This window comes from Colobus angolensis, unplaced genomic scaffold, assembly GCF_000951035.1.
Source record: "Colobus angolensis palliatus isolate OR3802 unplaced genomic scaffold, Cang.pa_1.0 Scaffold224, whole genome shotgun sequence".
Classification (NCBI taxonomy): Eukaryota; Metazoa; Chordata; class Mammalia; order Primates; family Cercopithecidae; genus Colobus; species Colobus angolensis.
This window is the reverse complement of record NW_012115422.1, coordinates 2,958,311-2,970,988: the sequence shown is the minus strand read 5'-3', so window position 1 is coordinate 2,970,988 and position 12,678 is coordinate 2,958,311. Positions and strand designations below refer to the sequence as shown.

The following is a 12,678-nucleotide window of genomic DNA, read 5'->3' as shown; positions in this document are numbered from 1 at the left end:
AACACAGATACACTTCCGACTGAGAAATTTTTTTATTCTAAATATTTGTTCCAATAGTACCAGACAATTTGAAATCAATAAACTGTGGTGAGGGGTGTGTTTTTTGAGAAATGACCAATGTGTGTTGTGCCATGCCACCGGGCTTCCTGACTCTACCCATGAAGGACAGTTTGCGGTCTTAATCCTTTACATCAACTACAAACACCAGCCACGGTTACGACTGTTCAAAACTACTCTCTCAACTAATTCAGACCAAAGGGGACTAAGGAGGTAAAATGTGGCCCCCACGGCCTGGAAGCGAATTTCTAAGCTCGGCTGGAGAAATCTACAAATATACACATAAATACATTCAGACAAGGATAAATAATCAGGGAAACGAAATGACTCGCTTCAAATAATAAATACAGATAGTTTAGTCCGATGCAATCCTTACAGGACAGGAAGGAGAATATAAATTAAGATCTCCGAAACTAAGCTAGACGTGGGCCAGGCCCGAGGCTCTCCAAGCTCTGGTCCCTCTGCAGGGCGCGCCGCCGGTGGGTCTCAGACTTACCTTTGGGACACCATTACCAGATTAGAGTCCCCCGGTCTGCAGTATGTGGCACTGTCAGGTTTACAGGGAAGGATCCTTGCGGCTGATTTATGGCGAGTCACCCAAAGGAAGACGTCCATGCAGGGGAGGCTCGGTTGCCTGCGCCTCCGCTGCTGGAGGCCTGAGACCCGGGAGGTGGAGGCAGGGCAAGAGCGGGAAGGGGATTCCCGAACTGCCCTGCGGGCCCCGCCCGCCACCCCACCACTACAGCAAGAGAGGTAATTGCGCCGCGAGTTCAGGCCGGCGGCGGCCGCTACAGATGCGTCAGTTTGGGAGCCTCTGGCAGTCGTCCCTGAGACGAGTGGTGGGCCGATAGATCTGTGTAGGTGGGATGAGGGTCGCACGGTCCATGGTGATGGTTGCCTGGAATCTGCGCGGCGCAACTGTAGTCCACGCTGGCCGACGACGGGTGCGAGAGGTGGCCCAGGTTGAAGACAGGCCCAGACGCGGGCGCCATGGACTCGACGAAGTTGCCGCCCACGTACACCGGGCTGCCCTGCAGGTTGGCGCTGGCAAAGCCGCCGCCGTTGCTCGCCATGTGATGAGGCTCGAACTCCGGCGCCGCGTAGCGCTTCTGTTGTGGCAGGCAGCTGCTGAGCGGCGCCGTGTAGGCGGCCAGGCCGTACATATTGGGCTGTGATTTGGCAAAAGCAGGCGGCGAGGGCGCGTCGTAGGCCAGGCCGGGCACTGGCGGCAGCTGGCCGGAGTAGGCCACGTGGCCAGCGGCGCCGCCGAGCGGTGGACTGCGCTCAGGTGACTGGCCAGCCGGCGAGTGCAGGATGCCCTTGGCCTTCTGGTCCTTCTTGTACTTCATGCGCCGGTTCTGGAACCAGATCTTGATCTGACGTTCCGTAAGATTCAGGAGGTTGGCCATCTCCACGCGGCGCGGCCGGCACAAGTAGCGGTTGAAGTGGAATTCCTTTTCCAATTCCACCAGCTGCGCGCTCGTGTATGCCGTGCGTACCCGCTTGGATGCTGGGCCTGGCGGGCTCTTGTCCTCGCAGCTCTCTCCTGGGCAGGGAGGGAGAGAGGGAGGGCGCTGAGCGAGTGGGTGGGGACCCTCAGGACTGGAGAGGGGTGCTTCCCTGGTTCTCTTTTCCTCCTCCCTCCCCCCACCTCCTATCCTGGCTGGGGTGGGGAGGTATTATTTGAGAGGTATGATTCCAAAGGGGAATTCACCTACCTACCAACCCCCTACTAGGCCTACCTATCAGTCGCACCTGAAACCCCCATCAGCCTTCTGAGATCCGGTTCACTCTGCCCACCCTCTCCCCTGCAGCCTAGTCCATCATCCCATACCCACCCAAAGGCCATGAAAGAGTTTAATGAGAGACCAGGAACAGCTGGTAAGGCCTCCCCCGTCAAAGAAGGGCCAGACTCCTTTGAACACTCCTCCCAGCCTCTGCTGCCAGGGGTGGGGTATGGAGAAGGAAGGGAGGAGGAAATAGTTCTAGCCTGCCTTGCTTAGGAGCTGGCTCCTGGGCAAAGCGCCCCACCAACCCCCAGCAAAGTATGGGGATGGAGATCTTGGCACCCCACTGCAGCCCAACTGCTCCCAAAGCCAGGGAGGTGACAAACCAAAAAATAAAAAATAAAAAGTAAAAACCAACCAACCAACCAACCAACCAAACAAACAAACAAGCAAAAACACTGCCTGGGTGTTTTAGAGAATCCAAGGCCAAGCTGGAAGCATTTTGAATATTCACAGTGCTAGAAGCAGCAGCCACAACACTGGCTTTTACTACCCTGCCACCTCTCAGCTGCTTGTCCACTCCCTCCCAGGGAAGACAAATGGATTTCTCCTGGGAGGGAGGGCCTGAGCCTGCAGCTGAGGAAGGAGGGGCAGGAAAAGGAGGTTGCAGGCAGGAGAATACCTTCCCTCTAGGAGCAGCAGCCTGAGAAAGCATCAGGCAAACCAGATCCCTGATAACAAGCCACACCCCAGGCCCCAAACTTGCCTTGGACCTGGAAGCAAGTTCATCTGCCTGAAGATAAACCACATCAGATACCACAAGGTCAGAAAATTTCAGGAACCAAGCAGTCTAAGCAGAGAGAAGGAATGGCCCTCAGGGCTCCTGGCCATGCCTATCTTCTACAAGCCCTGGGTGCACCTAGAGAAGGCCCCAACTGGAGGGTCTCCCCTTCCAGTTAGAGAAATCCAAGGCTGTTATTGTCTTCCAGAATATCCTCTCCTACTAGGACAGGCACCTCCCCATTATGGATTTGCTGGAGTGGGAGAATTGGGCCAAGGTGGGCCAAATAGAAACTCATGGTATGCTTAGCAGCCCCTAAAGCCAGACTGGTTGGATTCAAACTTTGCAGTTTCATGATCTTGGGCAAGTTGCCTATCCTCTCTAACAGTTTTCTTATCTGTAAAATGGGGATGTTATCATATACCTACCTCAAAAACTTCTTTGAAAAATTAAATTAGGCCGGGCACGGTGGCTCAAGCCTGTAATCCCAGCACTTTGGGAGGCCGAGACGGGCGGATCACGAGGTCAGGAGATCGAGACCATCCTGGCTAACCCGGTGAAACCCCGTCTCTACTAAAAATACAAAAAAAACTAGCTGGGCGAGGTGGCGGGCGCCTGTAGTCCCAGCTACTCCGGAGGCTGAGGCGGGAGAATGGCGTAAACCCGGGAGGCGGAGCTTGCAGTGAGCTGAGATCTGGCCACTGCACTCCAGCCTGGGCACAGAGCGAGACTCCGTCTCAAAAAAAAAAAAAAAAGAAAAGAAAAATTAAATTAGATGATGCTTAGAAAGTACCTAGTATGGTACTTTCTAAGACTTTAGTTTTTATGAGTTTAAGGGAATGAGATTCATGTGATATGGGCTATATAACCACCTAGTCTTGGGGATTGTAATACCTATCTTCAAATCTTGAAGAGCTATTGGGTGGAAGAGGGAACGGAGTTATAATTAGCAGCCCAGGAAAACAGACATGCCCATATAAGGAAGCACTCTCTATTAATAGCTATAAGACCTGTCCACCAGTAGTACCAGCAGTCTGGAATGGAAGGGAGCACCCTGTCACTGCAAGGTCATGACCCCAATCAGGAACACTAAGAAAAAGAACATTTGGACATAAGTAGGAATTTAGACATATAACCTCCAAGGTTGCATTTCCAGCCCTGACTAGGCTTCCTTGGGTCAATCTGGAGGGGGCTTGGTCTGGGGGTGAGCCACCTCAGGGAGCTACCTGCAGTGGCACAGCTGTTCTTCTGCTTGGAGTTCTGTCGAGACTCTTTCATCCAGGGGAAGATCTGCTTGCTGATGGTGGCTGAGGAGCTAGAAGCATTGGGCCCACCTTTGGGCTTCTTGGCAGGCACTCCACCTCCAGGATTGGTGGGTGAAGATGGGGGCAGGGTCGGTGGTGGAGGAGGGGGTTGTGGTGGCTGCTGCTCCGAGTTCAGACCAGGAGGCTGGCTGCCACCACCTCCACCCTGGCTGTTCCCAGTGCCAGGCCGCATGCAGCTGCCATTGAGTTCAGCTCCTTTGTGGGCTGGGGCTCTCAGAGGGGCAGAGCTCTGGATGGAGCAGGCAGAACCTGGATAGTCAGTGTCCAGGGAGTTGGCAGCAGCCGGGGGTGGGTAGGGCTGGTGGGGGTTGCTGTAGCCATAAGTGTCAGTGGTTTTGCTGTAGCCATAGCCTCCAAACAGTCCTGGGTTTTCATAGTAAGCAGCCTTCTGCATTGTGCACTCAGGAAGCTCCAGGGCCTGTTGACCCTGCTCAAATAACATTGACTACCACTGTATTCTTCACTGCCACCTCCAATGTCTGCTAAATCCTGAGAGAGCTGGGCCAGCCCCCAGGCTCCAGGTGACCTGTCAGAAGAAAAGCAAGAGGCCCCAGAGGGAGTGTCATTGGCAAGACCAGTCAATATAAAAGGACTAGCCCATGCTCTCTGCTTCCCACCCACTTCATGGTGGGGAGACAGGCAAGGTGCTGGATCTGAGTTTATTCTTTATTTATTAGCACAGTGTCTTGCTTGTTGCCCAGGCTGGAGTGCAGTAGCTTGAACATGGCTCACTGCAGCCTCAACTTACTGGGCTTAAGCGATCCTCCCACTTTAGCCTGGTGTTAATAGCTATTTCAGAGTATTTCAAAGTTTCAGCTACTCTGCAGTATTAATAGCTATTTCAGAGTATTTCAGAGTCCCAGCTACTCTGCAGTAGCTACAGGAGCACACCATGTCTGGCTACATGCCTTAGTTTTTTGTTCTGTTTTGTTTTAGATGGAATTTCACTCTTGTTGTCCAGGCTGGAGTGCAGTGTCATGATCTCATCTTACTGCAACCTACGCCTCCTGGGTTCAAGGGATTCTCCTGCCTCAGCTTCCTGAGTAGCTGGGATTATAGGCACCTGCCACCACACCTAGCTAATTTCTTGTATTTTTAGTGGAGACAGGGTTTCGCCATGTTGGTCAGGTTGTTCTTGAACTCCTGACCTAAGGTGATCCACCCGCCTCTGCCTCCCTAAGTGCTGGGATTACAGGTGTGAGCCACCGCACCTGGCTCTTAGTTTTTTGTTTTTTTTTTTGAAACTGAGTCTCGCTCTGTTGCCCAGGCTGGAGTGCAGAGTGCAGTGGCGTGATCTCGGCTCACTGCAAGCTCCGCCTCCTGGGTTCATGCCATTCTCCTGCCTCAGCCTCCCGGGTAGCTGGAACTACAGGCACCTGCCAGCACACCCGGCTAATTTTTTGTATTTTTAGTAGAGACAGGGTTTCACTGTAGTTAGCCAGGATGGTCTCAATCTCCTGACCTTGTGATCCACCTGTCTTGGCCTCCCAAAGTGCTGGAATTATAGGCATGAGCCACTGCATCTGGCAGATTTTATGAAGTTTAACTTATTTGAACCTCTGGAAAAATCAGAAGGAATTTTTCCTAAATGTAAGAAGAGTTTCCTTTTTAGCTCAACTCTAGCTGAGGGAAAAGGCTTCCCTCTACCTCCAGGTACAATTTACTTTCTTCAAGATTGTCCATTTAGTCTTTATTCTGTGAGGAAAAGCACTTATAGCCTCAGACATTTTGTTGGCTGACTCTCCCACTAAACTGTAAGCTCCTTGCAGGGAGGGGCTGTGTCATTTGTCTGTATATTTCTGACATCCAGCACGGTGCCCTGCATGTAGTTAGTGCAATAAATGCTTATTGAATAGGTGAATTAATAAGTGGATCAATCAGTCAATCATTGGGTCAGCACAAGGTTTTGATGGGAAAAGAAAGTCCTATAACACGCTCAGAGCAGCCAGAACTTAAAAAAAAAAAAAAAAAAAAGTCTCTCCCCCACCTTGTTTCAAAATCACAGCTTCTTTCATGAAATCATCCAGATAGTCCACTTAGCAATGACTGGGTGAAAATCAGCTGAGTTAGCTCTATGAATCAGCAGTGTAAAATCTATAATGTAGAAACTAGGGGATAAAAACCAACACGAGGACTTGCAGACTTCCAGACTCATTTTGAGGCTAGAAAATATTTCTTCTCTTTCATCTACATTTTTCTAGACCTTTTACTTTTGACCTCCCACTACTTTTAAATGGATACCACTGAAAATGGGCAAAGAGATGTAGAATTTGAAATGGATGAAACATGGGTTAATGGAGAATGCTTTATAACTTTATTATTTTTGCCTTGGATCTATTGTATAAATAGATATTATTATTGACATCTGCTCTGGATAATCTATTCTACCCCACCTCCCACCCAAACCACAACCAATGAGAGAACCTTTCATGACATGATGAATGGACCCAGAATTAGAAGAAGAAAAAAAAAGCTAAGAAAAATTCTACCCCTTTTGTATTCCCTTCTTGATGGGGGTTTCCCTTCTCACCCTCCCTCCCTACTTCTTCTGAAAGGCTCCTAAAGAGTTAAAGTATAACTAATACCATTCAACCACTTTGTCTATTTGCTAAAGAAAACTCATAGGTCAGCTCCCTGGTTTCAATTCTTTATCTATCTTTCAGGCAACTTTCCTTCCTAGAAACTCTTCCTGGTTTCCATCCTGGTCATCGTGATGGACCACATCATCTAGACAGCTTATGTGGCCTAATGGATTTGACCACCGGTACCAAAATGATTCACTAGTTTTCCCTCCACCTTCACCAAAGAGCCTAACCCAGTTTTTAAAATTATTCTAAATAGTCTTTGGTAGGTAGTGTTGTTGCCCTTTTTTAATTTTGGTTTTAGAATATAAGTGAGTATGCCATTTGTCTTGATGAGGAACAGGCTCTTAATACCAAGATATTATGTTGTAGAAATTATTTCCATTATTGTTCTTAAATGTATGTAGGTAGGATATCTACTTAACAAAGCAGGACTTAATCTTTCTTTTGATTAATTTTGTATGTCATACTCTGTTAACAGTTACTGGGTGTCAAATGGACAGCTAAGTCTTCATTCTGTGACTAATGTTTACATGTGTTTGCCCCCTGCTAAAGAAAGAGGCACTCTGGATTTGGTTGTGTTTCAGGCTTTTCTGGTATCCTGCTTTCAGTCTTAACCCTCTGGAGGCCTAATGGTGAGACACTCAGACCACCAGAACTTACTGCTGCTCTGTCATTCCATTTACAACTGTGGAAGCAAAACATCCCCCCTCCTGCCTCCCAAGTTGACAAAGTTGATATAGATAGGTGAACCAGTCACGTTAAAATAGCTTATTTAGGAACTGACCAGTTCTTCTGGGACAGATATCTTTATATATATATTTGCTCCTATGGCATATTCCTAGAAAAAGTTCTGTGTACAGACCTCAAAAGTACAAATATTGGGCAGCTTCCTGAAAAACCAGTCTGTTTTCCTGTTTACATTGTCTTAAGAAATTTCCCACTCAATGACGATCCACTACCTTAATGTCCATTTCCCTAAAAGCAAGAGCCAGTGGTGGTGCTCTCCTTACTGGAAATGGCTTTGCAGCCCCCCAAAAATGCAGCTTCCCAAAAGTGATCCCTCTTAAAACAAAACCTGAGAATATAGTTACAAAACTGGTAAAAAGGCTTATTTCTTTTCAGAAATCCCTACTCCTTGTGAACTCTGCTTGAACCTAAAAAGCAGGAACGGGTCATAAATCACTTGGACAATGGTCAACTGTTCAGTGGCTCATCTTTTCGATCACCCCCTCACCCTTTTTTTAAAGCCTTTCTTTTCTTGCCCTTTGGTACCTTTGGTCGTTTGGGCTCCAAGACCCAAATGCCTTGGGGTGAAGATGAGCCAGTACTGGGGGAGGGGTGGTCGAGCAGGGCTTCTCATTTCTTCCAAGTCCTCAGCTGCCCTTTCCTCTCCCTCCTCCTCACCTCCACCCTCTAACCCAGGGAACTGGCCAGGGCAGCCTCCCCAAAATCCGCCGGCGCCATCCCCTGCTCCTCCTGGGAAAGGGGTGCCAAATAGGTCTGGCTCGCCCTTTCTTGCGGGGCTGGGAAGTTGCCCAACTCAGCTTGGAGGCCCAACCTCAGGCCGGGAATACAGGGCAAAACGGTCTCCCGCCGGAAGGAAGGTATACTCTGAGCGGCCACCGCCCGCTTCTCCGGCCCCGCCGGTCCGCCGCAACCACTGCGTCTCCGAAGCAGCCAAGCCCTGATACTTGCTCACTGCACTTAATTCTACCAGAGATCAATACCTAATATGATACCAAATAAATAAAAGGCGCTCACAGCGACCAGGGGACGGGGTTATTAAGCAGCTGGAGCTCTCACGGTGCATATCAATGCACCTGTCATTGTGGTTTGTAGCAAAATTTATGACTGCGACCACGGCGGCAGTAAACGCTTCGGTAAGGAATGAAAAGAAAAACACTTCCCAAGGCCCGGCACTTTTCAGAAGTGGAAAGCAGGCTCCGCGTAGGAGGCAGCGCAGCAAAAGAATTCCCTACTCCGCACTTTTCCCGCTCTTGCACCCTGCGAGCAGCAGGATTATATAAAGTGACCTGCGGCCTGCCTCTGCTAGCAGCTCTGCTCGGCGGCCAGAGGCGGGACGAACATGCGCACCCTTGCCTGGGACCAAAAATCTGCTGCCCGTCGTGACCTCGGACGCCGGGAGGCTAGTCTGACTCGCGAGGCCGGCTTGGGGCTCGCTAGTACGCCCGCCCGTGGCAGTGGAAAAGCTGAGGGGGCTTGGGAAGGGAGGGGGCGCCAGGTGCCAGGCTGTGACTAGCGCTGCAATCGTCGTAAATCACCGAAAGGTAGAGTCAGCCCATCCAAGTTGAAAGAGAGGGGGAAGGAGATGGAGGTTGCGGTCAGTTTCTCTCAAAATTCGCTAGTGCTCGAGCTGGTCTTGGCGTCTCTCCCCGTTTTGCCTAAACCAGGGTCAGAAGCCCACGGATCTCTTTCTGGCGGCCAACACTTTTGCTGAGCATCCCCACGAATTCACTGGAACCGAGCAACGATTCTTCCTTTCCTGTTGGCTTTGCTACTTCGGGATTCGAAACCACTGGTTTTCGGGTTTGCTCGAAAGGGGACTTCTTCGCTTTCTGCCCAAGTTCTCCCATCTCTAAGCTTCAGTCTCTTTTGCTCTATAAGAAGCCCTGGACGCGCCTTCTAAATCACTCTTATTTAGCCCAGATAACTCAATACTGTAATGCACCCTGTATTTAAGGCACTGGGCTTGCCTCATTAAAGCGCCATAAATTTGAAGACCAATGACCGGTTTTCATGTAATGGGTGACAGTTCATACTGAAATGACTCACTTCAAAGCTGCCCTTTGTTCTATGTCTTGATGTATGAATTTTGAGATGGCCACCTTGAGTTGCAGGACAGATGGAAATGTAGTGGAAATTATTTTTTAAATGATGCCCACTCACCACAATTATGTATGTGTGTGTTTTCTTGAATTTTGTCTTTATCTCTTTTTTTGTAGGCTCTTCAGGTTTCTTTTAATATCTGTGGAGGCGAATCTGGAACAAAATGGAAAACTCTCAGTAGCAGCCGGTTCTTGCTAACAAACACTTACATGTTGAAGGGCTTTTCCCACTTGAAGGATGTCATAGTCAATGTGATTATTGTATATGGTACCCGTGACCATCCAGACGCCTTCTCCCCAGCAGAAAGCAGACTCAGTTGGCTCCTGGGGAGCGAGGGCCCCTTTAACGCCAAAATCCATGGCTGGATGGGGGAGGGGAAGGCCCGGACCTGAGGGAAGCGCCAGACCCTCTAGCCAGGTGGGTCAGTGGTGCGGGGAAGCCAGTCTGCTCTCTTTCTGCCCCCACCAAATTCTAAATGCTCCTCCAGGTCCCAATCCCGGAAGCCAAACACCCTCCTAGGGGCAGAAGAGAGAGACTGTGCAGAATTAAGGTGGGGGTTTGGCAGGGGAGGCTGCAGACTAGGGTACCAGGAAATGAAGGTAAATAGGCCTGGGTGGATCTTGGTCAGGAGCTGCTCTACAGAGCCTCAGTGAAGAAGACCTGGGTGCTAGTTCTTTCTTTATACATTAAATATCTCATATGCTTTCCCTGAGTTTATTCATTCCGGTAAGTATCCACCACACTTTTGGCCCTGGGCTGCCCACTTCTGGGTCAGGATCAGACTGCAAATCGCCTAAGAAACAAATATCCTTTCCACCCCCACCCAAAGCCACAGACCAAGCTCCCCCACCACTGTCACCGCTCAGCGGGTGCCCACCCCCGTCAGGTGAAAGGAGAGAGACAGAGTCCCCCTCTTGCATCTGCCCTGTGCAATTTGTCGACTCAGTAGTTTGCGAACACTAAACTACACCCGGGAAAGCCTCACACAAAGCGTTCCCGGCGCTTCTAAAGACTAGAGCGCGCAGCCATAAGCCTTTGAAGTGACCTTTGGCTTGCACTGCAATAACTCACCCCGTAATGAACACCCAACAGAAGCGCCTCGAAGAGATCCCAGCCCGGTAGGGCTCCTAACTTCGCGCCGCAGCTTCAGCTTCCCAGCCGGCCCAGACCCAGGGAGAAACGCCACTTGCCTGCCCCCTCCCCCAAGCACTCTTGGCTGGGCCGGGCCCTGAGGGTGGCGCGAGGTACCAGGGCTCTCAAGCCAGCTGGTCCTGAAGCTGCTTTATATAATACATTCACGTGGGCGGACGTCAACTTTCGCCGCTTGATTATTTTTTATTTATTTATTTTTTAAAAAGAGTTCTTTAGAAGTAGGAGCATCCCCTGAAAAGAAGAGCTAAGTTGGGAGGTCACCTGGGGCCGCCATCCCCTTATGCCTCTAGCTAGATTTTCTTTTTCCAGCCGCGGAGGGACAGGGTAAGTTTGTGCCTGGGGATTCCTGGGTGCGCGGTGCGCTTTGAGCTCTTGGCGTAAGAAGCTTGGGAAGAAGAAAGGAAAGAGGACCCCAAGTTGACCAAAGTTGGACCACTAGAAAAGCCTTTAGCACCTTCTCCCACGCTCCCTACCCTGCCCACCCACCATCCCACGCGAGTCCAACTTTGGCTCCTTGTTTGCCCAGATTCTCAGCCTTAACCGGGCTGGGTTTGGGCCACCAGCACTCGTGCCCTTTCTGGAGCCAAAAACGGGGAGAGCAGGAGGGAGCTGTTTCCGCGAGCTGTCAAGGAAGAGCTGAGTCCAGGCAGCCCCAACCCTACACCTCATTCCTCAGCAGCACCCTAGGAAAACTCTTTAGGATAGGGCCAGCATGGAGCCTTGGTAGGGATTATTGAAATTTTCGGGGGAAGTTATAAGTGAGTGCTCCATGGGGCCAAATGAAATGCTACTCGCGGTAATTGGATTCAGCTGACTAAGCTGGCAGGCGCGCAGCTTCAAGGCAGCTAGCAAAGAAAAATGTCCAGCGACTTTTAAGTTCTGATGAAGCCAAGCGCAGGCGATTGACAAAACAACTTTACTGCTCTCCTATGATGGTGAAGCCCCTGGAAGTCGGTTCCTCTGCTGCTGGGGCCTGTCCCAACCTAAGCTAAGGGAATGCTCCTTGCTTTTGAGGTTCCTTCCCCATAGAGGTCTGCTTGGGTCTAGCCCAGTGGCATTACCGTGAGCATAGAACCACTCGCTGGAGCTCATGGAGCTGCTCACTCCATCACTGGCCCGAAAAGACCCAGGATGGGTTGTCTTCTCTTCTCCCAGCCAGCAGCCACAGGGAGCAAGTAAACAAAAGGAGAGATGGGATTCAGGAACCAATATATGATTTAGCTTTCATTCAGGGCTCTTTGGGGAGGAGAACCCAGAAACACTAAACCTTTTCTCTGCCACTATGGTAATCAAAAGCCTAGACTGATAAAGGGAAGTGTGAAGGAACCTCCCAAACTCTTCTGGGTAGTTTGGGGGTTCTCTCAAATTTTGGGGGAAAAGCTCAGTAGCATTTTAATTTCCCAAGAAAAAATTAAGCCAACAGCAAGAGGTAAAGACTGTGTGTGGAGCTCGCTACCCGAACAATGCAGGGAGCTGACTGCCTACCGAGTTTATTTTAAATACATATAAATCAACCCGCCTGCACCCAGCCCGGCAGCTCAAGACACCGAATTAATATGACGCTCCATCTTACTTTGGCAGTGACAGTGTAAAAAAGTTTTAATTTCTTTTTCAGCCCATTCTCCTAACTGCACATTTAGCCCCCAGATATTTCCTCCAGCCCCCAATCCCCTCACCAGATCCCCTTCTTAAACTGCTACTACCACCCCCAATGCTGCCGGCCACCCTCCAAGCCTGGCAAGGTAGCGTCCTCCTAACCCTTTGGTAGGCGGGGAACGTCCCCACAAAGCGCGCCTTGTTACGATTAATCACCGTCCTCGATGTATATGTAGCAGTGTATCTAGGTCTACGCGGGCTGCCTCACCAATTGGCAATAATCAAGATCATAGATTACACAAAATAAATCATATTTAGTATCCCGCTCAGGGCAGCAAGCAGCCCCGTGCCCAAAGATTTCCATTTTGTCATGCAATTGCTTACCTGGATCCCAATTTATCATAAACCTGGTGTTCTCGGCCTCAGAGTGGGCGCCAGTGGGGGGCAGAGCTAGCCTTCCCCCTTTGTCTGCAGACAGCACTGTCCCAACCCTGGTCTTGCGCGCTCGCAGACACTGCCATATACTCGAGCACACGGAATTCCCGGTAGAACGGAACCAGGCTGAGGTTCAACTACCAATAAACGCAGGAGGAACGAGTTCGTAGTCC

At 50.2% G+C, this 12,678-nt stretch overlaps 1 protein-coding gene across 1 annotated transcript; it reads right to left on the bottom strand.

Annotated features, from left to right (window-relative positions):
* Positions 1-17: 17 nt before the first annotated feature.
* On the bottom strand, positions 18-9,471 carry HOXD3 (homeobox D3). The gene is made up of 3 exons (XM_011944016.1): positions 9,383-9,471; positions 3,792-4,416; positions 18-1,603 (listed from the first exon to the last, which is right to left on the bottom strand). The coding sequence occupies exons 2-3, from the start codon at positions 4,330-4,332 to the stop codon at positions 846-848; spliced, it is 1,299 nt and encodes a 432-aa protein (XP_011799406.1). The 5' UTR covers positions 4,333-4,416; positions 9,383-9,471; the 3' UTR covers positions 18-845.
* Between the last annotated feature and the right edge of the window lie 3,207 nt (positions 9,472-12,678).

Coding starts and splice junctions, on each gene's coding strand:
- HOXD3 (XM_011944016.1), bottom strand. CDS start 4,332: ATGTTATTTGAGCAGGGTCAACAGGCCCTGGAGCTTCCTGAGTGCACA. Junction 1,604..3,791: donor GAACAGCTGTGCCACTGCAG/GTAGCTCCCTGA, acceptor CTCCCTGCCCAG/GAGAGAGCTGCGAGGACAAG.